Here is a 27,332-nt window from a genome sequence, read left to right as displayed (position 1 = left end):
TTCAAAAGAACCGATAAGCTTGATCAACGAATATCGATTAATTTTTGGCGCCCAAAAACATTAAAAAAATATTTGAACACCATGAATTAAATTTTTTATTAAAAATGATGAACTTATTATATTATGGATTTGAATCCATTTTCCTGTTTGGCATACCAATTTAGAAAAGCATTACATTATTTCGAGATGCCAGTTGTGCGCCAATTGAATAAAATCCGAAGTTGAGATTTCCAACAAACAGTTTATTGAGTAAATATTCATAAATGTACATTCTGTATTCAGTAGCACAGGGCATATGCTACTAAATGCATATATTTACAGCGAAGATGCACATGTAAAATGATCGAAAATGTCTATGTTTCGAACAAGCAAAATGCACTAATAATACAAAATTTACATTATAAATATTTCATGTTCACTAAGTATGTAACTAAAGTAGAAGCCTAAATTAAAGTAAATACAGTGTTCTTCAAATCAAATCAACTTTGCAGCTTTAACGCTAGAGCAACAACCTATATGTTTTGGTAAATAAAAATGCAAATACTTGAATACGCCAACATTTTAAATGCGACCAATCTGTTTAGCTCTTGCCCAAAGCAAAATGACACTGGAGGTTCTAGGGGTTATCAAATAGACTGTGAGACAGGCACTTCAGTGACCCCTACGTTTCAGCTGTGATCTTAAAGTTAAGCCAAGTGTGGCAGCAGATCTGATCTTTTTGGTTTGAATGCTAAAATACGTCTTGTACTTGAATTCCTTGGACGTTACTATCTCTCGCACTAGTACTTCTTAAGTTGTTCGTAGGTTATAAAAAATATAATATTCCACGGACCCATCCTCACCCAGGTGGGAATGAAACCTTTGTACAGGGCGGGGAGTCCTTCGTTCCTGATAGTCTGTACAGCGCAGTCAAGACTGCCGCTGTACAGCTTTGGTGTGGCTGCTGCCGTGACCACTCCATTTATAGTTATGCTAACGTGACGCTGGTTCATCAGGCGCGTCTGTAAGAAGGAATAGGTTAGGACAAACTTAACGGGTGATAAGACTAAGGTGCTTTCATACCCGGATTACATCAATAGGCGTTGAGGCAATGGCACTGCCTAAACTGGCAATAAAGCTCGAGCTGCAATTTAGAAAAATTAGCTAGTTAAGCGCACTATGCTCGCCAGTGCTTTACGTCACTTACATGAAATGATTGGCCACGTGATCTCCAAAAGCATTCATTAACTGCAGCTTGCAAAAGTCGTAGACGGGCAGCTCAACAGAGGCGATAACCACGGCGCGCTGAGCCGTCGGACCCACTCCGCGCCAGAGTCCGCGAACGCCCTCGTATTTGTAGAGCTCCCCGAAACAGCCCAGTAGGCCCTTGTGCTGTCCCTTCCCATGCACCTGCATCCGCACCTTCAGCACGTCCGTGGGATTAGCAATAGCCGAAGAGATCGCTCCTGCAGCCGCCGCGCACAGAATATTGCTCCACACCCGCTCGCTGCCGTCATCGTTCGTCAGCAAACCGCGTTCGTTGGCCAGCTTCTTGAGGGTGTAGTAGGTTCCAAACTTGATGGTGCCATAGGTCGCCTGCCTTAGAACTGCTGGCCAAATACTGCAAAGTTATCAAACAGAAATAAAACCAGTAGTAAAAATCGATTCAGGTCTATATAATCTATTGAATTGAACTGTGACTTGGGATCAATACCAAGTACGTAGCCTAATGGTTTGGCTGCCGGGCAAAGTTTACCGACTGATTAAACATGCCGCCCCAACAAACAATTTATTTTTGGCCGGCCGTGAGTAATCATTATCAATATATGTCTCCTACAGTCCAGTTTCAATAACTTGAACCATTATGCCCGTATGCAATTTTTGTTGAGCTTAGTTATAAATAAGAGAAATTTCAAAATTATACTGAGACTATCATAGCAGATCTATTATTAATATACTATGTGATCCCTTTCCACTTTTGAAATAGCCCATTAATTCACCATAAACAGGTTCCACTGTTCGTACACTCATTATGCTCCCCAGCGGACGAACACGTGACTGTCACGTTTGGCGCGATAAGAATGGCATGATGGTACCATGTTTTGAGAACATGTCAACATGCCGTAGAACCCCCACCGTTTCTTACCCGGAATACAGGGCCCGCAGCCCCTCCTCGCGGGTGATTTTCACAAAGGCATCGGTCATGCCGCGATATCGCAGCTGGGAGAACGTTTGGTCGATTTTCTGACCTTGGATTTGGAGGCGCGTCTTCGTTGTGTCGATAGGAAAGGTGCCTGCAATGCATAGATTTGTTTACAAAGATTCGATCGTGGCGATAGCAGCTGCAAGTGCATATAGCCGACGCCCAAGTAGGGGGGCGTGGCCTGCTATATACCCTGCAAGTTGTTGTTTACCAAATTCCGCCGTAATAGAGGCGACTCCGCCGTAAACGAAAGGCCGCCAATCCTTCACTTCACCCATTTCCGGCGCCGCACCTGTTGATGTCCGGAATCGAAACGAATTGCGCTTGCCCCACGGAACCGCCTCACTCTCGCCGCTTGGTTGCGCAACGAATTAGATAAGCAAGCGGTTTTATTGGGATTCCATCGCTTAAATACTTTTAGTTACCTTAACTTTAGAGACAGAAACAAAAACAATAAAAACAACTGCGAGGCTTTAAATCAGTGTGGTCGCAACTTTTCTCTCCCGGAATATCTAAAAATAGCACAATTCCTTTTGGTCACACTTTACAGCGGGAAATGGATTTCCCGCCAAATTTGAACAGAACGGAAAACATTTCAGATAAATATTACAAGTTTTCACCTAGGGAAAAATAACTTAGAAAATGATTTTTAAATGTATAATTTAATTATGTTTTTAGCGTTGGAAATCATCGAGCGAGGATTCAATCCTTGGTAGTAAACTTGGCTAGAAATCGGCATATTTGAATATAAAAATTTCAAAGTACATTTGTAGCATCTAATTATATTTGAGACTTGTATTCTATTGTGTAATTAACATTTAGTATAACTATTAAATAAATAAAAAATGGTATAATTGTATATATTTAATGACAATAAAAACCACTAATAATATGCTGATTTATTTAATTCAATCAACCAAAGATTAATACATATATAATACGCTTCTGTAGTTTATTGCCCAGTCAGCATATTTTAATTGAAAATTAATAATAATAAAATACCGATTAGAGATTAGCCAACGACAAATATAAATCGTAACGGTGCGATAGCATCAAAACAAATCGTTCACGACTCACAAGCCAAATGAAAAGTGGACCAAGAAACTCCGTCGTGCGACGAGTTTTAAATGAATATTTCATTCGCCACCGGTAACAAGTTGTATTAGCAACGGCGATCTGGGAATTCCTAGCGACCATACCCATAGCCCTGGCCCCGTGGTCCATCTGGAGATCCAGTGGTTCAGGTTCTCCGTCGACGACCTTAGATGGCATTTCGCATTTGTTTTTTGTTTTTTACCCCTTTGCCCATCTCTCGGCATTTGTTTGGTTTGTTTCGCTGGCGAATACGCATAATTATGAGTTGTTTTTGGCAAACGAAACGAAAATCCGCTGTCAGTGCTTACTACGAATTTTCTATGTTTAATTCACGTCACTTGCCGCCGCGAACCCGGATCGTGAAAGTCGCCGACCAGATCGGAAGATCCAGTGGGTTAAACCCGAAATTGGAGCCGAACAAAGCCAACAAAGAATTTGGTGAATTTAATCTCTTCATCCCAATCCCATTGTTAGTCGCTGGCATAAATGTAATTTAATCGTTTCCAGCTTACTACATTTTTTTCTCAACTTTTCTGCCGGTTTCTCCGCTAAGTGATTTTCGCCAGCGGAGCGTTAAATTCAAAATGCGGGGGAGGCGTCGCGTAAATTGAGCGTTTCGAATGTGGGCAAATAAAATTAGCAGTTTTATTCAGGCACTCTAGAGTGCCTGATCGGATTAATTGAAACAAAAATGCGTATCGGAACATTTGAAATTACAAAATACTCTAAACTTGCTTGGCAACTTATGAGAGTGTGCTTAATGGCTTGATAATAAAATAGATTAACGTCGTTTGTTAAATGCGATCAATCAATTCTTAATGGTCAATTTGGGAAAATATTTAAAGGGAATCCACTTTGAAGTATTTGAAAGTATCTACTAATATTATGATTACTAACGAATAATATGGCTAAAGCCAGACTGTTTCATCTTGAAACTAAGCACTTTACAATCGGGCATAGAAACACATAAATTAAAAAGGAACTTAAAGCATGCTTGTAACTATAACCACAAGTATTGCTCATGCATATGCTGTATAAATTTTCCGTATTTTAATTTATCTTTTTCCGTTGAATTCCTTCAAATATTACTGAATAATTGATTAAAATTTCAACGAACAAAAGAGCGCGTGCCAGTCGCGAAATTGCCTCAGATATTCAATATTTCACGATATGCTCACCTATTTGGGCATAAAAGTTGACGGCCTTTGGACCGATCGATGTGCCTTGTTAGTCACATGATTGGCATGCGGAAATTCCCCAAAATTATCCATTCCTTATTTGATTTGATTTTCGTATAATCGCATATTTCGGGATGTGATCGGCACTACCAAGAGAATTTGTCATTTCGAAAATATTAATGAACAGTTTTTTGTAAAAGAAGATCCAACTCAATGTTAATTACTAAGAATGTCGAAATTCTTGCTCGACCGCGGTGGATCTAATTAACTTAGTCATGGCATAACTAAATTAGACGGAAAGTCTTCCTTATGACTTTTTTGAAGCTTATTTTGTAGCAGTACAATGCAAACAAAGAAATTAGCAAAATCTTAATCATCATGAGACATGCCTGCTCTAAAAAATGGTCTTAAGACGATAAAATTCGATTTAAATTCAATCCCAATGCAAAGTTAATGACTAAGTCGCTTCCAGTCTAGATGCCAAATTAAATTGGATTCCGTTCTGGTTATATTAACAGAGAAAAAAAAGCAAAAGCTTTGAATAGTCCGGAACATATCTAATGAATTTTAATGGGTTTTTTAAATTCATTATTATTTAAATACTACATGTTATGTAAAACCTGTAGCTCTCTAGAATATGGAGGCATTTCAATCTAGTTGAGCACTTTCATTTAGATTGATGCCCAATTTTTGAGGCGTTTCTAGTTCGACAGCCCCAATTTGGCATTCCATTTGCCAAATCGCAGATCAATCAGCTAATGGCTCTATCAGGTATTCCCCAAAACGATGGGCGAGCGGCGTAAAAGGGAAAGAAATTTCTTTAATCCCAGACTCGATAAATTAATTCGACTCAAATTTGCATATTTAACACGATGGCTTTGTTTACCGTTCGAGAGTAAAAACCCCAAGCATCAGCATCGAAATCCGCATACGAGCAGAAGCTAATTCGAATCCGAGTCTGGCGCCAAAGAAATTGCCAACAATCCATCAAGTTATTTGAGCTCCACGTCCGCTCCATGTGCTAATCGATTTTTGGGTATGTTGCGATCTTTACTATATAGAGGGATATGCTTTTTTTTTTTACTCAGCCGATCGGCGTGAAGATTTTATTACACATTGCCGTCGCTACTGTCGTCGTGGTTATAGAGATATAGCCGGATGGACCGGTCTATTTTCCTATGTCGAATCTACGCCGATTATGCAGGAATTCCAGATGCGACCACGTCTGTCGCGTCTCCAAGTCGCCACAGTAAATTTTGGGAATCTGACAGATTTTATGGTGGCCCAAAACTCGCATCATAAATTCATTTCCAGTCTAACTATGAAAAGAAGGCTTGAATCTGAAACTCCGTAACATTATGTAGAACAATCGGGAATCCCAAAAATTATGAAATTTATATTCGTTTTGTTATGAGAACTGAAAGTAAGCATGTGAAACACTTTTGTTCGATATCTATAGAACACATATTCTTAGTAATATTTCAATGTAATAAAGATAATGAATTTCTTTAGAATGAAGAAACCAAGGAAATATAAGTTGTACATTCTATTAAATACGAGAGGTAATACAGGGTTATTTAATAGAAAGTACAAAGCCAAACTATTTATCACCTTTTCATTGCGATGGCAAGGACGAAAGTGGAGTGACTTGGCCAATAAAGCGGTGGTAAGACCCCTTGTCCCTAGGCCATCGAGTTATGGGCCAAAACCTGTGCCATGTTCCGGCGAAGTGAATGTTAACGATGGACTCATGCATAATGCATCACGCCCGAGCGGCAATTAATCAACAATTAATTTTTATATAAATTGATCGTTTATTGGCTGAAGGCAGAAATTACCTGCTCGCTACCGTGTGCGCCGCTGGGCTGAAGGTGGAAAAAGACAATATTAATTACTAATTATGCGCGGCGTCAAAACAACAAAACTAAGGCACATAAATATTTATCGATTTGTCTCTGGCCCCGCCGAGTCACCAACCAACTAGCAGCCAGAATGGCCTGAAACATTATATGTACATGTGTATATTAATTTTTTCCCCTCTGGAGATCGATGGACGCATGGACATGGAGCCCGTGAAGTTGGCGATGGCACGTAGGCCAACAAGTTGGCAATAAAATCAAAACGAATAAACAATAAATCAACCGCAAATCGGCTGGAATGGAATGGAATTTTTAGCATAGTTCATAGTTGGGGAACGACCTTATCGTTCTCTGCCCTGAGCCCAGAGCCCTGCGTCCAGAAATCTGCAAATACCTCGGAATACTACAGCCAGTTCGAGTTCGGTCATAATTAATAAATTCCAGCGTGCGCCGCTGGATGATTCGCTCTTTGGTTGCGGCCAAGCTGGAAAAGCTCCGGCAAACAAACAACAAAACAAAACAAAACACAACACAACAAAATACAAAAATACAAAAATACGATACACGAAACAAAACACAAATTGACGTCACGCTGGCCCAAGATAATGGCGATCCTCGGCAAGTGCGACATACGTATCAAGGCTTGCCGGTGGAAATGGAAACGGGTTAAACGGGTACGAGTGTTCGACTATCCGAGTGTTCGAGTGTTTGAGTGTACAAGCCCAGATCCCCAAGATCCCAAGCTCCCCAGCAGCAAACACAAACAACGGGGTCTTAATCAAAAATGTTGGCTGGCTTCAAAACAACGCGCGAAACAATTGGGTTGATCGAGAAGTTGACCAGTTTTTCTGGGAACTATAAAAAATATAGGCATTAATAGCTGCAATGCATGGGATATTAGATATTAGTAAGCACTTGTATCTTAGCTGAGCATTAATCATACGCACTGTTTGCGCATTGTTTAAAAATGTAAATAGCTTTTTGTTGATAAAGATTACATAAAAATATAGTTATCTAGATCATTTTATTATAAATAGTTAAAAAACCGATGATTTCCGTGCCATTATGTTTACGTTGGGATATATTGCTCATACGCAGTGTTGACACATGAGAATTGCAGTTGTAACAAGTATGTAAACTTTTAGTGTGTAAACTTTTAGTGTGTAAACTTTTAGTGTTTAAACTTTTAGTGTGTTAACTTTTAGCATACACTGTGCGCAGGTCTCCAACTTGTAATAAAAGCACTAAAAAGTCGGGAAGCGACTAGTTTTCATTAAGAGTTACGCCTTCTGTTCGCAAAAAAGTGGCGGACGCGACAAGTTGGCGTCAGCCAAATGGGATAATGAGAACGGCAGCAGCAATTTAAGCTTCCAAGCCACGCCAGGTTCATCAACCTACTGGGCAGAAATATTTCCAATACATTAGGGCTTTTATTTAAGTGCAGCAATTTTAGCAAGCTGAAATTACATACACGAGGCATTCGTATCAAACATTCGGAACTCAGGTAAAATGCTGTTGACACCTGAATGTTTATAACTTTTTGATTGCAAACAGTTTGGGTAAATTATCGTAGTATATTTTAACAAAATTGGGTGAATATCTACTTTTTATGCAAATATATACAGATTTGTTATAGGTCATGTTTTGTACATTACATATAGCAAAGCTTCAAAACAGCATTCCGCTTTATCTTACCCATCTTCAATGTCATTTATGTTTTATTTATTTTTTGAAAATCTCGTCTAAGATATCAATGGTTCTTTGAACTCCTACTCTTGGATATTCAACACCATTCCAGGTGATTAGTTGTCAGCATTTTCCCTGAGCTCTTTGCACATCTTCAAAGCGCCGACTGGCCAAATTTGGTAAGATCTCTTAGCCGCATTTAGCAGTGATTCGCTCGGTTAGCAGTCCATTCGATGCGCCTCGACAATTGCCGGTTAAGTGGGGCTCGTCTTTCCCAGCGAAGCGGACTGCCATTTATGAAGATCAGGAGTGGGCGACCCCACATTCCAATGCTAGGCACACCCAGGCACCAGGCCGAATCAGGCCGTATAATTAATTGTGCAAAACTGCAAAATAATGCAGAACAATGGCCGGGCTTTTTGGGGTGTAAAAGCATTTCGCCAGCTCATGGCGATAGCTCTCCAAATGCAAAGACTATAGAGAAACCATTGCCACGGAGTGGGACGAGGTCCGTGAGATTTATGGCGCTCGCCAACTCCGGAATATCCCAAGCCCCCGCGTCGAAGAAGAAAACATGTGCTTCGCCTTACTTCGCTTTACTTCGCCCTGGTATCGAGAGCCAGATCTGGAGAGATATAACCCGATCGTGGGCTCTCAGCGCCTCTCGATTCCGAGTGCCTTAAATATGGGTGCTCCCAGCGAAGTAGCTTCAGTTAGTTACTGAATTTCAGACCGTGCACAGCTCCTAAAAAGCCTAAACACCTCAAGCTAAACGCGCAAAAGACCGCAAGTGCATGAAAATACGAGAGTGGAATCGCACCCAATCGCACAAAACAATATACAATTTGTTTTTAAACTTTGAATACCCAAAAACTCAACTGCAAAATGCAAGTGGATAAAGTTTGTGCCGCCATCGCGCTCATCGCAATCTTCGCCAGCGTTGTGGATGCAGCAGTTTACTCCCAGCCCGCCATCTTCCATCCTGGTAAGGATTCATTACAAAATAGCGAGCGTTATATTATCTTTTTTTTGTGGAAAAATATTAAGTTCAAAGCCATTTTTCTGATTTACAACAAAATATTTAATATATTTTTTATTAGTTTAAGTTGTTAATTCATATAAATTCAGGTGCTATTGTTGCAAACACATTAACGGATTTATGCAGCAATTAATGTCCATTTAAGCTAATAACTATAGTATATAAAATACGACCCCATCTGTTAAAGTGGTTCGAACAATAAGTTTTACTGCGACATTGAGAAAAACGTGAGCTTTCCATTAGAGTTTCGATTAAAGGTGTATGCGATGTGAGATTTTTGAAAATTCCATTAACTTGATGCATTCTCATGCAGTTTTCCAATTAAGTTTCCAATTAATTGGCGACCTTTTCCAGCCACGAAAAACAATAAAAAGCGAAACTTTGAAACTTTGCTAGGCAGTCGATTTTGTGATTGATTTACGATGGTTTCGATGATTTTTCGAGGTCTAGCGTTAGCTCATAAACATTTGGAATTTCAATCTGGCAATCATATGGAAAATTTCAAAAACAATTTTTGGACATCGATAGAGCTTTGACGTCAGATATTGGGCAGTTTTTGTTTATGATTAGGTTGTCGGGCATCTCAATTACGAGTTGATTTGTTTGTGATATTTGGATGCTTTCGCTGACGTCAACAAACACAAATCGAAATGGTAAACAAAAGAAATCAATAAATACGCAAACGCAAAACGCAAAAGTCGAAAACGAAAACAACAAAAGATGAAATTTGTCAAGTTATTGGCCCCCTTTCGGTTGTGTAGCAGATTCAGATACAGATACAAATAGAGATAGAGATAGATATGAATTTCGGTTTTTGGGTTTTTCGCATTCGCCAAAAATTAGCATAAGAAATGTGCTGATGTGGTTATTATTCAAACGCTCGACTAATTTGCATCGCTATGCGGATTTAAGTTAGAAAACTTATCGATTATCCCCCTGGACAGATCGCCAAAACAACAGATCGCCAGATAGCCAGATATTTTCCTGCTGCTGAATTATTCATTCGTGAAGGTCGTCCAACGTCTTTGGCTGGGAATACCTGGCATCTCGGCGACTGACTTACTAATCTACAAGAAATTATCGCGGACTGCTTAAAAATATGCGATGAGTTCACGCGGCCGGCGATTAAGTGCACAATTGTCTGGAATGCGTGTTCTTCTACTCTTCGAGTGGTAAATTAATGGCGAGTGTCATTAATCAAACTTACCCTTCTATTCGGTAATTTATTTTTGAACCCAACAACTCAACAATTCCCCGCCGCAGGCAGTTCGTTATAAATAAAAGCACAAGTACGCCGTACGCCGTACGCTACATCTCCATCTGTCAGCTCGACTTAGTGCTCGAGGTTTAAAAATAAATGCCAGTCGCCGGTGCCACCAAATCGTAACCATAACCGCAGACTGATGTATTTTTATCCCAGCAAGCACCTAGCCGCCACTTGTGTGCCAATTTTCATGTCGAATGACTGTCAAGTTCGTGCCTTAAGTCTTTTGTTTTCTACGTCTGTGCAAGTCATGGATAGTTACAAAAATAGATCTCCTCTCCAGAGCAAAAGTTTCCATTGCCTCAGGTCAACTTTAGGGCTCTTATTTATAAACCATTTTAAATTTAGAAAATAAATATTTTTGCTCGAAATATTCTTTAAACTCGGAAATCACCCCTTGAGCTGGTTTGTTTTCGATATTGTGTTGTTGTTTGTAACCCAGTCCAGTCTGCGATATGCCTGCACGTATTTAAATTTCGTTCGGACACAGTCACGATTTATAGCCACTTCCTCATAAGCTCGCAAGACAGGGGACAGCGCATAAATAAATCGCACTAACTACGACAGCATCGGGGAAGCTACAAAGAAGACTGGCCACTTCCGCTTGCAGCACAGTAAACTGAAAAAAAATGTATGCTCTGCCAAAGGTATTATTCTTCCATTAAGAGCACTAAACTTAAGAGTCTTGACCCTGCGAAACTGGAAACTGATATTACATTTTGATTGTATCCGTATCGAATTCATAAGTAGATTTTAATAATGGCAGCTAGTGAGTTCATAGTTTAGATCGGTAATATAGGAATAACATTTGTATTATTTCTCTGTACTCATTTGCCTTTCCTATCTGTTTTGCAGCACATCCTGGCAAGTGCTTCGACAAGCTGACCCGCAAGGCCCTGCTGCCCGACAAGGAGTACACGCCGAAGGGCATCTGCGCGGCGATGACTTGCAGCCTGGAGGCCCGCGAGATCAGCATCGAGACCTGTCCCTATGTGGAGGCCCCTGGCTGTGAGGAGCTGCCCAGCGACCCCAACTGGCGGTTCCCCAAGTGCTGTCCGCAGTTCAAGTGCGTCGACTTCAAGACCGGCAAGGACTTTATCGTCTCGCTGTAGATCGGCTATATGTATAGATGGACCCTATATAGCCGCAACTGAAACGTGATTTTACATGAAATGTATTCGTAGTTTTGTAATACCTAAAAGAGAGAGAGAATGAGATCGTGTGAAAGCGAGAGCGAGCGACTGTGTGCGTGTGTGTTTCATTCTTAATTTATTTATTTTAATTTGTAAATAACACATTACCTGCATAAACTCCCAAAAACCCCGTCATGTTTGAAAATGTGAACATAATTCAATTTGTTTTGATTTATTCAAAAGTCCCTGTATGCGATATTTGCAAGTATGACTAACCACCATCAACCAGCTATGTTTAGTCCATAAGATTTAAGCAAAGTAATAAAAAATCTGAAATATGCAAATGTTTACTTTAACGTATTGACTTGAAAACGTGATGGGCAGAGTCATGTCCAAATTCGAAGTTTATTTGCGCTGTCCACCGGATTACGCGCTCTTCTTTTTTTGGATTTTTGGACTTTGTCAATAATCCACGAGATTATAGCCGGCTGACTCATCTGCGGACAAACATCGCACATGCCGCATGTGAAACGATCCGCAGCGGAGATCCAAATACGATCAAAAGTTTATTGCTCGGAGAGTCCAACGGTTTACCGACTTTGCGCCTGATGCGAATGCTAAGTTTATAGCCCGGTTTATGAGACCCAACAGGAAATGCCGCGGTTTTAGCAATTGAAGTGGCCATCTGCGGATGTTACAAAAATAGAAGTTGAACTTAAACTTTTAAAACCAATAAAGAAAGCTATTGCACACGGACCGTTAAAAATGCTAAACGTTTTATTGTTAATAGTTTCAGTTCTTTAATACATCTTAAATGAACCATTAGCTTATTGTATGAAAGTACAACAATAAGATTTTTTACGGCCGATTAAAGTTTGAATTATCAGCTTCAATGTATATATTATGTCCTATATGTCCTATATTATTATTATTTTCAAATATTAAATATTTATCACTTCATATTAGATAATTAACTTTAAATTGAAATTCGTAATGCATTTTGACGTAAAAAATAACTGTATGAAATTTAAATATTTCGAATTCGCGCCAAATGCTCACACGTTTTGTTGACCAACACTTATTTTAGTATATTTGTGCAGTCCCGCTTATGATTTTTTATGGTATATTTTTTGCTGAGCCACACGGTAAATTTGATTGACTTACCTGCGGTCACACTACTCTCTAGGGCGTATCTTTTATTATTTACGTTGTGAGTTTATGTTATTTAGCAAGAAAATCCTGCTTTGTTGAACGAAAGATGCATTCCCAGACGAATCTCATTGCAGCGCTGCTGCTGGCAGCTCTAATTCACGAAGGTAGGAAGTGTTTCCAGCCCTCTCATCAAGTGGTTACATATGTGCTATAACTCACAATAATTTGTTGACAGGCTCTGCAATTTGGTGCTACCGCTGCACTTCGGCTACGCCCGGCTGCACGGAGAAGTTCAACTGGCGGGGAATAGGATTCCTGGGCGAGCACTGCCCTGAACCGGACGACATATGCGTCAAGCTGACGGAGCGGCGCGGCGGTAAGCGGAAATCCATTGTGATCCGAACCTCATAGTCAATTGAAACTCGCTTACAGCCAGGGAAACCATCACCCGTGACTGCCTTAGCGCGCTGAGCTTCCGCAAAGACATTCCCGCCGACAAATACGAAGGATGTCGGCCTGCCGCCCACGATGAAAAGCTTGCGAACTACGTTAACCACACGATCAAGGAGCACGACGTGCGCCGTGACTACTACACGGACACCACGTTCTGCTTCTGCTTCCTCGACCATCGATGCAACGGAGCCAGTGGCCTGCAAAAGTCCGCCGTTATCGGCCTTCTCGCCATTATCAGTGCCCTGCTTCTCCGCTAGAGTTTTCATTCGAGTGCAGTATCTTAGTGCCTTACTAACTCGTTCTACCACGACGAATCTCGTCTTACATTCCGTCCTTTTTGTACAACTTTTTGACATGACTACAGCTTTTAGAGTCTTGTGTTTACTCAACTAATTAAATACATTTTACCATATTTATAAACAGGAGTGAAATCGTTGCTTTAAAGGACCTCCGCATTCTTGGGCGCTCGGTAATCATAGGCAGCCACCTCGGGTCGCGACACCAGATGTTCCGAATAGACTTCGGCCAACCGCAAACACTGCTCCACCGTGAGTTCAAAGGAACGCAGCGTATCCTGTACCTCGGCGCGCTGGAAGAGCTTTTGCGTAACCTCCTCGCGATCATCAGGAGGAAGAAGGGTTCCAAAGCCTCGGCGACAGTACTTCTGGCGCATGCTAAAGATGTGACGCACCACGCGCTCAACAAGGGGAAACGGCAATTGCGTCTTGGGGCGCTTTAGGGGAATTAGCTTGACGACGCCCACATCCACCTGTGGCTTTGGAACGAACGCTTTGCCCGGTATGGTGAACTTCATGACGGGTTCTGTCCACACCTGCGACATCACCGACAGCCTGCAGCGCTGTTCGCCGCCTACAGGGGCACAAATTCGATCGGCCACCTCTTTCTGGAAGGTCAGAGTCATACAGGTGTCGATGCGCCGGAAAGCACCACGCCTGCAAGACAAATCCTCTAGCCAATTGATCAACAGTCGAGTGGATATGGCGAACGGCAGATTGCCAATCAGATGGATCCGCTGTGAGGTGTCCGGGATGTGCTGCTCCATGTTAAAGCGCAAGATGTCATCATAGTGGATATCGAACTGGATGTTTAGTGGACTAGCGCACTCCTTAAGCAACTGCAGTGTTTCGCCAAAGCGCGGATCCTTTTCCACAAGCAGCAATCGCTGTGGGTGCCGCCGCAGAATAGAACGGGTGATACCGCCCGGCCCGGGACCGACCTCTAAAACTAAATCTCTGGGATCGATGCGACCCGCCGACTTGACTATCTTGTCCGTCAGCCGCTCGTCCATGAGAAAGTTCTGGCTAAGTTGTTTTCGGGCCTGTAGTCTGTAGAGCTTCACCAGCTCCCGAATTGTGGGCATTGGAGGCAGGCGCACGCCGCTCTGAAGCACACGGGCACTAGCTTGGGCCATCTGTAAGAATATCATATACAACTAATACAAAATTGGACGGATTTTGCTGATATCCAGACTCACCCTGTTGTGCAACGACTTCAAAAAGTGTAAAACTGTTGTAAAATGAAGAAAACGCTTACAAACTACGGATAACTAACGCGGACAGAAGCTAGGAGGACACCTTCTTGGGCTCCTCGAAGTCGTCCAGAAACTTCTCCTGCTGCACCGAAAAGATGGAGTAGCCGTAGATGGCCAAAACGGAGACACCCAAAGCGCCGGCGGTCAGAAGATTGTTGCGTCGGATGCGCTTCAGTTTTTGCACGCGGTCCAGGTTCTGCTCCTCGATCAGCTTCATGAACTGCAGCTGCGCCTTGTCCAGCTTAGGAGCGCTTTCTCCGTACTTGATCTTAGGTCCCTGCTCCGACGCCGACATTATAAACGGTCCTAAACGAAGTTTTTGTGCTTTCCTCGCTGATTTGAGAATTATGAAATCTGTCGCAGAGCAATAGTGTGGCCGCAGCTGACCGTTAGCTGGAACAAAGGGTCACACTGACGAATTTCACAAGGTTTTTACACTGTAAAGTTTACAGCCTGCTTGCACCGTTATATTGCATTATTATTTCAAGTGTGTTATAAACAAATGTGATGAACCACGTTACACTATGATAGATTTATTTTACTAGATAAAATAAAAAATGTACTCTTTGTGGAAAGAGCAGTATTAAGAATTTATATTTGAAGAATATTAATGTGTTTATAAATGAGACATTTTTAAATAAGTACGCATTTTACATTTAATGAAGGAAGGATTTTGTTATTCCTTTAAGCAACCTTTTGCTCCGATCCGGCAGCACTGACGCAGCGTGGCTACGTGGTATCTTTTGGCGCCCCCGTGTACGGTCACTCTAGCGCGAGCTGCGCGTTTGCGTCCGTTACAACGAGTGCTTAGTTTAGTTTTCCTCGATTTGGGGGCCCTGCGGAATTGGCAGTTCACTTTCGTTGGTGGCTCGAGTGCGACGTGACGTGCGTCAGTGAAAAGCGCTTTTCCAGGCACAGTGCGTCACTACTTGCCTGCAAGTCAGCCACAGCAATTTCTCGGTAATTGCGTTGCAAAGTGCGTAATTAGAGCTTGAGGGGGGAAAACTGCGTTTTCCGCAATACCAGAACGTGCCCCATTTTCACAAGAGTACGTACGTACGTAGATCCGTGAGTTCAGTGATTCCTAAGCCCAATGTGGATGTGGTAACGAGAGCCACGGCGATGACTTTGAAATGCGGAAATGAAAGTATAAATTCGGTTGCGTGCTGGGAAAACGGCTCTGAAAAACTTACAGCCAATAACAACAAAGGCAAAACAAACGCGTAATTGCAGAAATCAGCTGTGTACCTACGGACGAATCAGAGCCCCAGAAAGAGAGGGGCAAACGCCCCCCGCCCCCGCGACCCCATAGCTCCCCTTTGCCCACAACCATGGAAGCCCAACAGCTGGTCGCGCTCTCTGCCTCTCTGCCTCTCTCTCTCTGTTTCTGTTTCTCCGCTGTTTTCGCCTTTTATGGACTAACTTTTGTTTTTATTTTGTTTTGCTTTTCTGGTTCAGCGTCTGTTTTTTATTTATTATAGTTTATTAGATAGCAGTATTACATTTTATTTCGGCTTCATTTTCTTGTAACTTGACTTATAGAACTCGGTTTCTTGTATTTCTAAACTTTTAATCAAAAAATGTTAACAAAAAAATGTCAATAATAATGTAATAATTTAAATTAATCAGAATAATAATGATTTTTTTCTTTTGAAAAAGAACACCTTCGTTTATTTGTCACTTTTACACACTAGTAGGTTTCTTAATCCTAAATGTTAGATTAGGTATTTGCAATTGTGTTGACAGGAAAAGTTAAAAAACGTAAATAATTTGTATTTTCCCTTATTTTTTTTTTTTTTAATTGCCATTAATTATGAAATTCCCTCTTGCAGCTAAATCAAACGCGTTTCGTCAACCGCCGTCCGCTTAGGCAGTAAAAAGTAAACAAACAATACAAATCTACAATCTCACGCGAAAAACAATAAAGCGATCGTTCGGGAAATTAGTGCAACAAGACAAAGGCAGCCCATTCCGCATCCAGATTCAGATTCAGATCCAAATCCAGATCCGCAAACGATGGCGTTCATTTCGAAAGATTTTCGATCTCCGGGCGAAACTTGGATCAAAACCGACGGCGGCTGGGAGCGTTCCAAGGTGCTCGAGTGCGGCGGCAAGCGGAAGCGGTAAGCTTACAACATTTTCATGGGCGGCAACTGGGCAGCTTCTTCAAAAGACATTCGATTGGCGTTTTCCCAACTATGATAATATCTTCAGAGGCTGTGGAAACGTTTAAACGTTTGTCACAAAGTCCGAATGCATTTCCCAATCTACTAAATATCAAAGAAATAGATATAATAGTCTTATTATTTATGTACGTAAGCCCCATGATAGATAGTTGGTTCTATATCATTCATTACGCCATGTAGATGATAATAATATGATGTGATAGAAACTGCACTTTCGTTCATCGCTCCTTCTTTGGGCATCTGTTTGTAATTTTTCACTCGGACAATTTAAAGACTATTAGTTTTATGGCAAGCGCGATCAGATATACGATTTATTTATAGCAAACTATTGTACCTTTTGTACATTTTTAAAAAATATGTATCGATTTAAGCATTATTCAATCGAATTCAGTAGGCACTTGAAATTGGTTAGTCACAGTTTCAAGTCACGTTTCTCTCAACAAAAAGTATTCTATACATTAAGCAAAGGTCTTGTTTCCGTATCGTCATTGATGTCGGCTAGATTTCGGAAAAGGATTGTTTATGTTTTTACGCAAATCAAGGTTGTTAATGCAAAAACACCTTGCAGAAATATAATCTAATCTCGTAGAGATAAAGGTTTGCCTTGAACTAATTTGTGCTCGACACCCTTTTGATGACTTTTCTAGTATTCCCATATTTAACAGTCATATATTTGTGAAGCTGCCTCATATGCGTTTCTTTATCGTTAAACCTTAAAGCTAATATTGACAATCGAGTAGTCCCATTGTCTGGCAGTTTCACTGCCGCTATCGAAATCTTTAAATCATTCAGTTTAATAGACCTGCGTTTGGGTCCAATACCCAGTGGTGCCATTGAAGTTGGCCAAAGCGAAATGGCGAATAATTGTTGTGGCTCAGACAATGGAACCCACTTCCCTTCGCTGGCCAAATCGATGATTTCTCAAACTGAAGCCCCGGGCAGCAAAACACCATCGAATTTGTGACAATACATGCATACTTAAAGGTGTTATATGTTAAATGCCCCTGAAGAGCTACGTTTAGAATTCCTCAAATCGCCATTTGAACCGGTGAGTCACTGCAATTGGCTGTGAAAGCAGCAGAAGTTCCGTTCCACCGATATCCGTATCTAGAGTGGTTCCATGGGTAGCTGGCTTGGCTGGGCTGTACAAGTATCTCAGTCATCTGATCGATTGCCCATTTGATTGATTGCTATTGTCCGCTCGAATGCAATTGGAAACTGCGAGTGGAGCAAAAAGTTTTACAAACATTAAGACAATGGGTGGCGATGGTGAGAGTGGAAATGGGGTATGCAAAAACCTCATACCTTGAATTCAACAGGTACTTTCTTCTATACCCTTATATACCTACTTTGAGATACTTTAATGCATTTTTAATTTGACAAGATGATGGATATTCAATATGCTTTTATTTATTGAAAATGCCCATTTGATGACTGGCATACACCAAATCGATTCGAGGGGGAAGTTGGGCGGAAACGAGGAGTTGGGAGGTCGAAAGTGGGCGGTGCGGAACCTTGAGCTTTTGGTGGCGTTGCAAGCTCTCTCACAATCCCATAGTTTGGCCTAAACTTGGCCGAGTTTCCCGCCTACGGTTGGCGAGTGAATGGTTAGCACTGGTATATCGAGTTCCTTGGGGTCTTGGAGTTGCCAAGGCTGAAACTCCGCCGTCTGCCCGCCACTTAAAGTTTATCCAATGGCCCTTATTATGCATTTGGGTGCCCACCTTGGATGCATTTCTAATTTTGGAACACTTTCAAGTTTCTGGCTACATTTTTCATGCAACTGCAGTCGCAAGAATGGAACGGAAAACAGAAGCCATAGATTTTCTATTGAAATTATGTTAATGCCTATATATTTAGATGAAATTTATGAGACTTGCGTATTCAGAATAGGGCAGAATACAGATTGGTTTCATTCTTATGGGTAGCATAGTACTACAGTTATATACAAAGTGCTATAGTTTTCGACTAGATCACGTGTGGCGCTATTTCCGCATTTCTCCCATTTACGACTACTCGAAATCCAAAAATAATCGCCCTCCATGGATTTGGGTGCGTTCTTTATGGGTTGTTAAAAGTGCACTTCAAGTTCCCACTACTTTTTCCTGACATATTCCGCGTGTGTGTTAGTTTAGTAGTTTTTACGATGCTCTGTGTTATGTAACTCCGCGGCTTATCTCTAAATAAACTTGTAGAGTTCAAAATCAAGCGGTTTAGTAATACCTTCTAATCAGCATCTCAAGGTTTTGATTTCGACAACTACGTACATTTCGAAACTGCACGTTTAGCTGAATTCAGCTGATCATAATTCGGGAAGTGGAGCATTTACATTTTTCAAGCCTTACGTGACTGAAATCGACTTGAATTGTATTACAATACAGATTTCCTAGATATTTTGAAACGCTTTTACCCGCTTTATCGACGAACTTGCGTGTCCATTTCGTAACCGTGTTAAGCACTCGTTTTGAGCATTACCCAACTTTCTTTCTGGTCAATTAAAAATTCAAATGGTCGTCGCCCGGCACTGAACCCATTAGATAATGCCTGAAAATAATAATTAGAAATGCCAGATTGCATGGAAAAGCGATTCCAAAGTGCACACACGGACGTGGTCTCCACTCCAAGTCGGAGTCCAAATCCAAATACAAATCCAAGTCGGAATCGGACCCACTTTCACTGCACTCTTCGCTGCACATCTGTGGACCAGCCAACGATCGCCCGCCTGCCATTTGATCGATTTTCCCGACCATTTTCATTTTTCTTTACTGTGCTTTTCCACTCGATCAAGATGCATGAGGTCGCGAAAAATGGCCCCACATATGAGTGGAAAAATTGTTATGATTAATTGACTTGAAATTCGCGCAGGAGAATTGCAGTTTCCAAAAGTTTAAATCTATATAAAAATGTAAAAAGTTTTTAAAAAGTTTTATTTCTGAACTATACTGCCAACTAGTGAGTGTTATGCTAGGCATTTAAATATAAAAATAATTATAATAAGAGATTTTCAAATGAAGAAATCAAATTTTTCAAGGCGTTATTAAACTTAACGATGCCAAACTCAGTTAAGTTTCTCTTTATGTTTTTCATATACTCGCTTTTAATATATTTTTTTACTTTTAAAGAGCTCTGCTTTCTGCTATAAAAACACCAACTTTTAATTACTTCAATTATTTTTACTGCGTTTCTGCCATTAAATGCAACCGAACCACATGCTCACCAACCCAATTATATCTATTGCGACCAAAGATTTCCATTCCCAATGAGACGCTGCTGATTTCCTGCAACTTCTGAGCCTAAATTTAGAAGCATTCGAAGCGCTTTCCGGCTGCTTCGCTGGTCCTCAACTCCGTTTCCAATTATTTATGTCGAAAAAGGTCACTGGCGTATAAATAGAAAAGCAATTTTCCGCTGCAGCTCGTAGTTTTTCCCGCTGCGCCTGCCACTCTGCCAGTCACTCAAAAGGGCCCCGCACTCCGATTCATTTGTTTAATTCGCTTGGAGAAAGGTAAACGAACGCTTGATGGTGACGTCGTTGAGTGATTTATATGATTCACGTGGTCGTCGGCCGTGGATTTGGTCTGTTGGCTGTTGCCTGCTGCCTGGATGATGGCTGGTGGGCAGGGCCGGAGTTTTCCATCTCCATCTGCGCCAGAGAGGAGGTATCTGCGGATTCGGGGAAGGAGGAATCCAGGGAGCAAGAGCCGCAGCCCGTGCAAGCGCAACAATTTCATTGTTCGTCGACTATTTTTAAACAGATCCACGGATATGTAATTGCACATTTATCTAAAACACAGCCAGCCAGCGACAACCTCACGAATTTCGAGCAAGCCGACGAGAAAGCGCAACAACAAAAAAAATAATCAAAAGACAATAATTGGCGTTGAAAATTACAATAATAAAGTGTTGGCTGAGATGGTCGATCTGAATTTCTTTGTTTCTTTTATCAACCATGAGTAATGCGATTCGAATCGATTTGGAGTTATCTTTCCAAATGATTTAATCTACAAGTATAAATTATAGGTTTTACCCATTTTGCGTAGAATAGTCAGTCGAATGGGTTTTGAATCCAACATTCACCTATGTCACTCAAATGCGAAAATGCAGTGCCAAAGTTAGAAAAGAAAACCATAACAATAACAGATCATAGCAGCAACACATGGGTGTACAATGCACATCAGCATTCCCCCATTACGTATACGAAATGTTGGCCAATAAAAGCGGTGACCTACTTTGGACCAGGCCAAACCAACCCAGGCCAAACCAACCCAACGATGGTTCTCGGCTCTCGACACCCGACTCTCGACTCTAGACTCGCCCAGCAGCTGGCGAGGAGCTTTTGTGCGTTTTCCTTTCTAGTTTTTCCGTTGGGCGTCCCACTTTGATGGTTGCCCTCCTTGGAGCATCTTCAGTCGCAGCTTCTGGTGGAAACGTGAGTGGATTACCACTGATTACGGACCCAATTCTGGGGCGGAATTAAATTTACTCCGCCTGCGAGAAGGACACCCATGACCAGGACGAGCACCTGAAAACACGCATCAGCCAAATCGATGCGCCTTGACCATTTGCGGTTGTGGATTCGGCGAGGACGCGTCCTGTCCTTGGGTGCCGTAAAATTGTTTTTGAATTGTTTTTGATTTGCCCCAAAACTGGGTCAAACTGTGCTCGTCTCTGCGGACTGCACTTTGTCTAATTGAAGTTTTCCCCCATAATTGCCTAGTAATTACATTTCCTTCGACCGGACTTTTTCCCAACTTTCAAATGCTGCAAATGTCGATTTTCAAGGTCGTTAATGGGTTTCGCTCTGCTTAATGGCATTTTAAGTCGGATCTGTCTGGGAAATTGATAGCTACCAGTACATTGAGTGCATTCTACTCAACAACAAAAAATCGATATGGAAGATAATACAGAGAAAATGAAGTCATGGAAAAGCAGAACATATTGAATTGTAGAGCAGAACATTAAATTGTAAAGCAGGACATATTAAATAGTGAATTAAATGTATTATTGTATATTCTATACATAGTTCAATATTTACAAAAAACATATTTTCTAAACGACATCATTTCCTTATGGCTCCCAAGTGACAACTAACTCTGTTCGAAATTGAATTGCAAATGTGTACAATTTCACAAATTACGCGACCCACCGCTTGTAATTGCATTAAACATGGCTAAAAACTTGACACTCGGCTGGGTTTCCTCTCCGAATTGCTTAATTTAATAACCGGACAGGGCCGTGAATCAGATGGTGGGAAATTGGCCAGCTTCCGCCTCTTGAAAAGCGGCTCACGAGCGTTTAACACTTGTAAGCCGACCAAATCCAAATGTTGCACATTGCAATTGCAGCACAAGAGTTGGCATAACACACAACTGGCCAAACCGGATGGTGCCCCAAGTTGTGGGGAGTGCCATGGAGTTGGACCGAATCACTTCCGAAATGTTGCATTGACAGTGACTGGACTTGCACTAAAAATTAAAAACATGGAATTACACAAATTCAAAGACTTACACCCTCTGAAGAGCACAATTTTACTTAGATGATTGTGCTAAATCCAAGGAAATAATTTATACATAATTTCCAATTGCAGGCACCACTCGGAGGGCAGCAGCAGCTACCAGGACAGCGACAGTTCGGAGGAGGAGGCGGTGATGCCGCCGCATTACCACATCACCATCCGGTGTACCAGAGAGATAGCCGGATTTAATGGGCTCAGCGAGGCTGTGAAGCGTCTGGACTTCAGGCGATCGGTGCGGGATCGCAAGAGGTTCCACTACATATGCGCCTTCCTGCTGCTCGTGTCCAACAAGGGCATTGCCAGTCTGCCAGGCAGTGCTCAGCGCCAGCTGCTCCAAATGGTCGAGGAGGTGGCCTCCCATGGTAATCTAACTATACTCAAAGCATTTAGTATTCATAACTAATGATAACTTTCGTTTGCACAGTGAATGACAGCCAGCAGCATCCGAATGTGCTGCGCGGCCTGGCCCTGAAGCTGGAGCACATCGTCAGCCAGGAGAACCAGAAGTGCTGGGGCAAGCCACTGGGTAGCACGTACCTGTGGAAAGAGCACATGGCCACCATTAAGCGCATCCAGCGCGTCGCCAGCCAGATCGAAATCCGCGAGGTAAGTACTAATGATTTGGGAACACAACTGGATTTCGATCATACTCATAATCTCCATCTTCTCGTATCCCAGCCCGATCCGGAGGCCAAGCCAAAACTGCACGAACTGCCGGAGGAGTGTGTGCGGGAGATCATCCTGTGCATAGCAGACCATCGGGACCTGGAGTCGGCCGCCGAGGCCTGGGAGACCATGGCCAAGCTGGTCTCCGAGCAGCGCATCTGGCGCGAACTGACGCGCTTCCACTTCAACCAGCGCCAGATACACACCATCCTGGACCTGGACAAGTTCAAGCAGATGGGCGAGATCAAGGACTGGAAGCAGATCTATCACCAACTGCGTCGCACCTATGGCGTCAACGATGATTACCAGTTCGCCGAGGTGCTGGCCCTGTGCCGCTCCTGCTGCTGCCTCTTCTGGCCCTCGGATGGACACCCGTGCATCGTGGACCAGAGTCCGGACTACAAGCAGCGGCTTGAGGAGGCCGGTGGCCAGTTGGCACTGGCCCAACCAGTTCCGCCCGCCCAGTTTCTCAAGTACTTCTCGTTGTAAGCCGGATGATCGGACCAAGGGAGAGAGATAGAGATAGATCGAAAGTATTTTTACGGCCCAGTGGATAGGTTGTTTATGCGTGTGTTAAAGTTTTACCCTTGGAGAGGAGACGAGAGGAGACGAAAGGAGTCAACAGTCGAGGAGCGGATCAGAAAAAGCAAAGTGATAACGAAATCCCTAATCTATAACTACACATGTACGTTTATGCGTAAATCGCCAGGCTCGTTTCGATTGGTTTGCAGTTTGTCCAGGTAAAGGTTCAGATTCTAGTTTAGCGTGGTTTCAGTTCAGTTATTTGCCAACCTGTTGTATTGCCACATCTGCCGGAGAGCCACAACCTGTGCAGGACCGAAGATTACTATTAGTTGTGTAGACATATTTATCGACTGGCGTGTCAGTTGCCAGGGTCCAATTCTGGGTCGCTAATCTTTGAGAGGTCGGGGAGTGGTTATAGACTTATTTAGGACACGCAAAACGAACTGCCACAAAACGAGAATAAGCGATTATTTTTTTGTCAAACTGATTATTGCAAAACGTGTATGGAGAAACTATTTTTAAAGTACCAGTATGTATAATTACCGATTTGTTCATTTTAAGACAAACGATAAATACACTTTTATGCATGACTTTTGAGCGATCTATTGTAGCGGTTAAGTCTAGTTTCTTTAACGTGTATCAGCTGCTTTTGGTGCTAAACCGTATTATAAGTTCCAATCCAACGAAATCAAATCAAACCAGCTCTAGTTGTAGTTACCCAGTCCGATTCGATCTGTAGTTCCGAGTGGAAGACGGAGGAGCGTGGAGGAAATCATGTGATGTTGCAGGAAGCAAAGCTAGAAACGAATACACCTACCTAACGATAACAAATCTTCAAGCGATTTGCCGCAAAGCAATGCTATATACAAATACTAGAGATCGTCGCCAGTATAAGAGTGATTTTATGGTATGCCCAGCCCAACCAGACAGCAGAGTAATCCTTACCCTAAGACAGATCGGAAGCCAAGTATTTTCCAAACTCAACACTCTTTATTGGCCGATGAAGCTGAAAAACAAATATAGATATTGTTAACGTGTATAGATACCCTGTAGTAGAGTCCCCGATCCAAGCCTCAAGATTTCCCTGTAAAATACCAGTTTGATCACATTAATTTTACTATAACTATTACTATTGTAAGTACGAAAGTTTTAGCATTCTCAATCATTTGTTTGCAAACATTTCTACGCGAAATAAGTCCCTAATTTTATGTTGAAAATAAAAATTGCAAATAATTGTGGATTACTTGGATTGTTTGAATGAGAGCAAGGAGACAATTATAATTTAATAATATATATAATATAATTTAATACAAATCCATATGTCTGCTTATCCGGTAGGCCGTTGATTGCGACACTTCTATTGACCAAGCAGTCAGTTGCCATGGATAAAATCAATGATTTATCGTGGGCTCTCAAAGTTTTCTTCATTTCATTGGCTGTGAAATCGAAGAGCAGTCATACTTTTTGCTGAGTTTCGAATAGGAATGGAATATATTTTCAAGAAGGAGCGACGCTCCTTCGGAGCCCGCGTCAACTTCGAGGACAAGGATGAGGTGGTGTTCACCGAGAACTCGAATCCGGAGCTAGTCAAGAGCTACATCCTGCAGAACCCCGTGGACCGGGTGACGCAATACGCCGGACAAACCTCACTGAGTGTGGCCAATACGGAAAGGGCGACGTACAAGAGTACGGGAATCACCCACAATGAGGGCGGATGGCCGAAGGACATCAACATGCATGATCCGGAGCAGACGGTGCGATACAAGCGGAAAATCGAGAAGGACGAGAATTACATTACCCAGGTGATGAATCTGACCAAGCCCATGGAGCACTACATCCATCAAAACAACGCGGTCAACATCTATGAGAACTATTTCGAGAATCTCGATCCAGCTCCACTGCCTGAGCCTTGCAAGTCGCGAACTGTCAATGTGTACCGCGATCCCAATCCCATAAAGGTGCCAGTGAAGCATTTGTCCTGGTCACCGGATGGCGGCATCAAAATGGCCATCAGCCATTGCGACATGCGGTTCCAGGGCGACAAGTCCAACCAGAAGTGCAACTCGTACATCTGGGAGGTGGAGAATCCAAACGAGCCCTTCCTCACCCTGGAACCGAAGGTGCCGTGCGTGTGTCTGGAGTACAACCAGAAGGATCCAACCAGTCTGGTGAGTGGCATGTACAATGGTCAGGTGGCCGCCTGGGACACGCGACATGGCAAACTTCCAGTCATGATCAGCGAACGGGAGGTGTGCCACCGGGATCCGGTCAACTCGGTGCTTTGGAACAATTCGAAGAGCGGCACCGAGTTCTTCTCCGGCGGTTCCGATGGTCAGGTGCTGTGGTGGGATACCCGGAAGCTCACCGAACCTCTGGATCGCCTGCTCATGGATCCGGTGAAGAGTGACGAGCAGGATCTGTCCCGATCCTACGGCATATCGGTGCTGGAGTACGAGACCACCATTCCCACAAGATTCATGGCGGGAACTGAGATGGGCATGCTCTTCTCCTGCAATCGGAAGGGCAAGACGCCCACGGAGAAGATTCAGATACGGGTATGCTCTTTGCCTCTGATCACGGATCATTTCCGATTTATTTTGTTCCACTCCCACAGATGATGTGCCACCTGGGTCCAGTGTATGCCATAACCCGCAATCCGGCCTTTGTCAAGAACTTTCTAACAGTGGGCGACTGGTGTGCCCGGATCTGGTCGGAGGACTGCAGGGAGAGCTCCATCATCTGGACCAAGAGCAGCAGCTCAATGTTGACCGATGGCGCTTGGAGTTACACCAAGTGAGAACTCATTACCTGCAGGTTATTTCTTGCTTGGCCTACATCATCAATTCCAGAGTCTCCCAGTTCTTCATCACACGCATGGATGGCGTTTTGGACACCTGGGATCTGCTGCAGCAGCAGAACGAGCCAGTGCTCACGGTTAAGGTTTGCGATGAGCCCCTTTATTGTGTCCGGACCAACGAGAACGGCAAATTCGTGAGCTGCGGCAGCCAGCTGGGAGCCACTTTCCTCATCGAGGTCTCCGACAACATGGTCATGTCGGCCAAGAACGACAAGCCACTACTAACCGCCGTAAGTTTCGAATGGGAATCCAACATTATAGTCTCCTCAATCAAATACTCCTCTGGCAGATGTTCGAGCGCGAGAACCGTCGTGAGAAGATCCTGGAGGCCAAGTCCCGGGAAAGCAAGCTGAAGGTGAAGGCCAACCATGGCCAGGATCAGGGGGACACGATGATGGTCAACGGGAAGATCAACATGGCGCCGTTTGAGGCAGCCTGCGAGCAAGCCGCCTCCGAATACTTTGCGGCCGTGGAACAGGAACGCCAAAGGCGTCTGCCCGGCGGAAAGCGTAGGTGAACGAAGGCGGTTTATGAATTGATGCCCCTTTTCCGGGAGTTTTCACTAATTTGTTTTCTTTTATTTTCCATTTCAGAGGATGCGGAGGAGGCTGATGTGTCCGAGGCGGAGAGCTCGAAGCTGTAAATCCCAAGCGGAACTATATCATTTCATTGTTACAACTAATAAGTACACGGTATAGGAATTGAATTGGTTAGGAAATAAATATTAAAAATGTATTCAAAGTGTAACTTATTATAGATCGGACTACCAGGGTGGTAGCCATATAAACTCAAGAACAATTGATCCAATCCTAATGTTATAGAATATTCTCAAGTATTAAGTATTATTAAACTTTAAAAGAACTTTTCAATTAACCAACAGCACTTTGTTGATTCAGTACAAGTGGTGAAATTTAAAAATTTAAAAACCGATTAAAACGCCATTCGTCGTTATTCAACACTTTTAATTTTTAGTGTTGGGAACAACTGGCT

The 27,332-nt window shown here is 42.6% G+C and overlaps 7 protein-coding genes across 11 annotated transcripts; 4 read left to right on the top strand and 3 right to left on the bottom strand.

The window, feature by feature from the left end:
• Nucleotides 1-221: 221 nt before the first annotated feature.
• Nucleotides 222-2,681, bottom strand: LOC120449592 (mitochondrial uncoupling protein Bmcp). 2 transcript variants are annotated; one of them, XM_039632156.1, is made up of 6 exons: nucleotides 2,608-2,681; nucleotides 2,394-2,536; nucleotides 2,126-2,273; nucleotides 1,187-1,600; nucleotides 1,063-1,123; nucleotides 222-1,001 (listed from the first exon to the last, which is right to left on the bottom strand). In XM_039632156.1, the coding sequence occupies exons 2-6, from the start codon at nucleotides 2,458-2,460 to the stop codon at nucleotides 780-782; spliced, it is 912 nt and encodes a 303-aa protein (XP_039488090.1). In that variant the 5' UTR covers nucleotides 2,461-2,536; nucleotides 2,608-2,681; the 3' UTR covers nucleotides 222-779. The 2 variants fall into 2 exon arrangements, with proteins under 2 accessions (XP_039488090.1, XP_039488089.1); XM_039632155.2 differs by having other exon boundaries at nucleotides 2,394-2,653.
• A 6,029-nt stretch (nucleotides 2,682-8,710) lies between these two features.
• On the top strand, nucleotides 8,711-11,616 carry LOC120449979. The gene is made up of 2 exons (XM_039632688.2): nucleotides 8,711-8,985; nucleotides 11,159-11,616. Exons 1-2 carry the CDS (start codon nucleotides 8,886-8,888, stop codon nucleotides 11,413-11,415), a joined length of 357 nt encoding a protein of 118 aa, XP_039488622.1. The 5' UTR covers nucleotides 8,711-8,885; the 3' UTR covers nucleotides 11,416-11,616.
• A 994-nt stretch (nucleotides 11,617-12,610) lies between these two features.
• LOC120449102 lies at nucleotides 12,611-13,466 on the top strand. The gene is made up of 3 exons (XM_039631411.1): nucleotides 12,611-12,752; nucleotides 12,824-12,964; nucleotides 13,021-13,466. Exons 1-3 carry the CDS (start codon nucleotides 12,695-12,697, stop codon nucleotides 13,296-13,298), a joined length of 477 nt encoding a protein of 158 aa, XP_039487345.1. The 5' UTR covers nucleotides 12,611-12,694; the 3' UTR covers nucleotides 13,299-13,466.
• LOC120449101 (dimethyladenosine transferase 1, mitochondrial) lies at nucleotides 13,401-14,473 on the bottom strand. Its single transcript, XM_039631410.1, has one exon. It carries the CDS (start codon nucleotides 14,471-14,473, stop codon nucleotides 13,481-13,483), a length of 993 nt encoding a protein of 330 aa, XP_039487344.1. The 3' UTR covers nucleotides 13,401-13,480.
• A 151-nt stretch (nucleotides 14,474-14,624) lies between these two features.
• On the bottom strand, nucleotides 14,625-14,993 carry LOC120449103 (cytochrome c oxidase assembly factor 3, mitochondrial). The gene has a single exon (XM_039631412.2). The coding sequence runs from the start codon at nucleotides 14,886-14,888 to the stop codon at nucleotides 14,625-14,627; it is 264 nt and encodes an 87-aa protein (XP_039487346.1). The 5' UTR covers nucleotides 14,889-14,993.
• A 392-nt stretch (nucleotides 14,994-15,385) lies between these two features.
• LOC120449359 (F-box only protein 32) lies at nucleotides 15,386-24,075 on the top strand. 3 transcript variants are annotated; one of them, XM_039631772.2, is made up of 5 exons: nucleotides 15,386-15,553; nucleotides 16,426-16,716; nucleotides 22,367-22,656; nucleotides 22,719-22,900; nucleotides 22,973-24,075. In XM_039631772.2, the coding sequence occupies exons 2-5, from the start codon at nucleotides 16,610-16,612 to the stop codon at nucleotides 23,447-23,449; spliced, it is 1,056 nt and encodes a 351-aa protein (XP_039487706.1). In that variant the 5' UTR covers nucleotides 15,386-15,553; nucleotides 16,426-16,609; the 3' UTR covers nucleotides 23,450-24,075. The 3 variants fall into 3 exon arrangements, with proteins under 3 accessions (XP_039487706.1, XP_039487708.1, XP_039487707.1); XM_039631774.1 differs by lacking the exon at nucleotides 15,386-15,553 and adding an exon at nucleotides 15,624-15,641; XM_039631773.1 differs by lacking the exon at nucleotides 15,386-15,553 and adding an exon at nucleotides 16,257-16,354.
• Nucleotides 24,076-24,862: 787 nt separating this feature from the next.
• Nucleotides 24,863-27,059, top strand: LOC120448434 (dynein axonemal intermediate chain 2). Of its 2 annotated transcripts, none has more exons than XM_039630443.1 (5): nucleotides 24,863-26,040; nucleotides 26,100-26,278; nucleotides 26,335-26,572; nucleotides 26,632-26,855; nucleotides 26,936-27,059. In XM_039630443.1, the coding sequence occupies exons 1-5, from the start codon at nucleotides 24,970-24,972 to the stop codon at nucleotides 26,952-26,954; spliced, it is 1,731 nt and encodes a 576-aa protein (XP_039486377.1). In that variant the 5' UTR covers nucleotides 24,863-24,969; the 3' UTR covers nucleotides 26,955-27,059. The 2 variants fall into 2 exon arrangements, with proteins under 2 accessions (XP_039486377.1, XP_039486375.1); XM_039630441.1 differs by having other exon boundaries at nucleotides 26,632-26,851; nucleotides 26,936-27,053.
• The last annotated feature ends 273 nt before the right edge of the window (nucleotides 27,060-27,332 follow it).

Source organism: Drosophila santomea, chromosome 3L (genome assembly GCF_016746245.2).
Source record: "Drosophila santomea strain STO CAGO 1482 chromosome 3L, Prin_Dsan_1.1, whole genome shotgun sequence".
In the NCBI taxonomy this organism is placed as follows: Eukaryota; Metazoa; Arthropoda; class Insecta; order Diptera; family Drosophilidae; genus Drosophila; species Drosophila santomea.
The sequence above is the reverse complement of the archived record's forward strand: the minus strand, read 5'-3'. Positions and strand labels throughout refer to the sequence as shown.

Coding starts and splice junctions, on each gene's coding strand:
- LOC120449592 (XM_039632156.1), bottom strand. CDS start 2,460: ATGGGTGAAGTGAAGGATTGGCGGCCTTTCGTTTACGGCGGAGTCGCC. Junction 1,601..2,125: donor CTGCGGGCCCTGTATTCCGG/GTAAGAAACGGT, acceptor ATAACTTTGCAG/TATTTGGCCAGCAGTTCTAA. Junction 1,124..1,186: donor CACGTGGCCAATCATTTCAT/GTAAGTGACGTA, acceptor TCTAAATTGCAG/CTCGAGCTTTATTGCCAGTT.
- LOC120449979 (XM_039632688.2), top strand. CDS start 8,886: ATGCAAGTGGATAAAGTTTGTGCCGCCATCGCGCTCATCGCAATCTTC. Junction 8,986..11,158: donor GCCCGCCATCTTCCATCCTG/GTAAGGATTCAT, acceptor TCTGTTTTGCAG/CACATCCTGGCAAGTGCTTC.
- LOC120449102 (XM_039631411.1), top strand. CDS start 12,695: ATGCATTCCCAGACGAATCTCATTGCAGCGCTGCTGCTGGCAGCTCTA. Junction 12,753..12,823: donor GGCAGCTCTAATTCACGAAG/GTAGGAAGTGTT, acceptor ATTTGTTGACAG/GCTCTGCAATTTGGTGCTAC. Junction 12,965..13,020: donor GCTGACGGAGCGGCGCGGCG/GTAAGCGGAAAT, acceptor ACTCGCTTACAG/CCAGGGAAACCATCACCCGT.
- LOC120449101 (XM_039631410.1), bottom strand. CDS start 14,473: ATGGCCCAAGCTAGTGCCCGTGTGCTTCAGAGCGGCGTGCGCCTGCCT.
- LOC120449103 (XM_039631412.2), bottom strand. CDS start 14,888: ATGTCGGCGTCGGAGCAGGGACCTAAGATCAAGTACGGAGAAAGCGCT.
- LOC120449359 (XM_039631772.2), top strand. CDS start 16,610: ATGGCGTTCATTTCGAAAGATTTTCGATCTCCGGGCGAAACTTGGATC. Junction 22,657..22,718: donor CGAGGAGGTGGCCTCCCATG/GTAATCTAACTA, acceptor TCGTTTGCACAG/TGAATGACAGCCAGCAGCAT. Junction 22,901..22,972: donor GCCAGATCGAAATCCGCGAG/GTAAGTACTAAT, acceptor CTCGTATCCCAG/CCCGATCCGGAGGCCAAGCC.
- LOC120448434 (XM_039630441.1), top strand. CDS start 24,970: ATGGAATATATTTTCAAGAAGGAGCGACGCTCCTTCGGAGCCCGCGTC. Junction 26,279..26,334: donor GGCGCTTGGAGTTACACCAA/GTGAGAACTCAT, acceptor CATCAATTCCAG/AGTCTCCCAGTTCTTCATCA. Junction 26,573..26,631: donor ACAAGCCACTACTAACCGCC/GTAAGTTTCGAA, acceptor CTCCTCTGGCAG/ATGTTCGAGCGCGAGAACCG.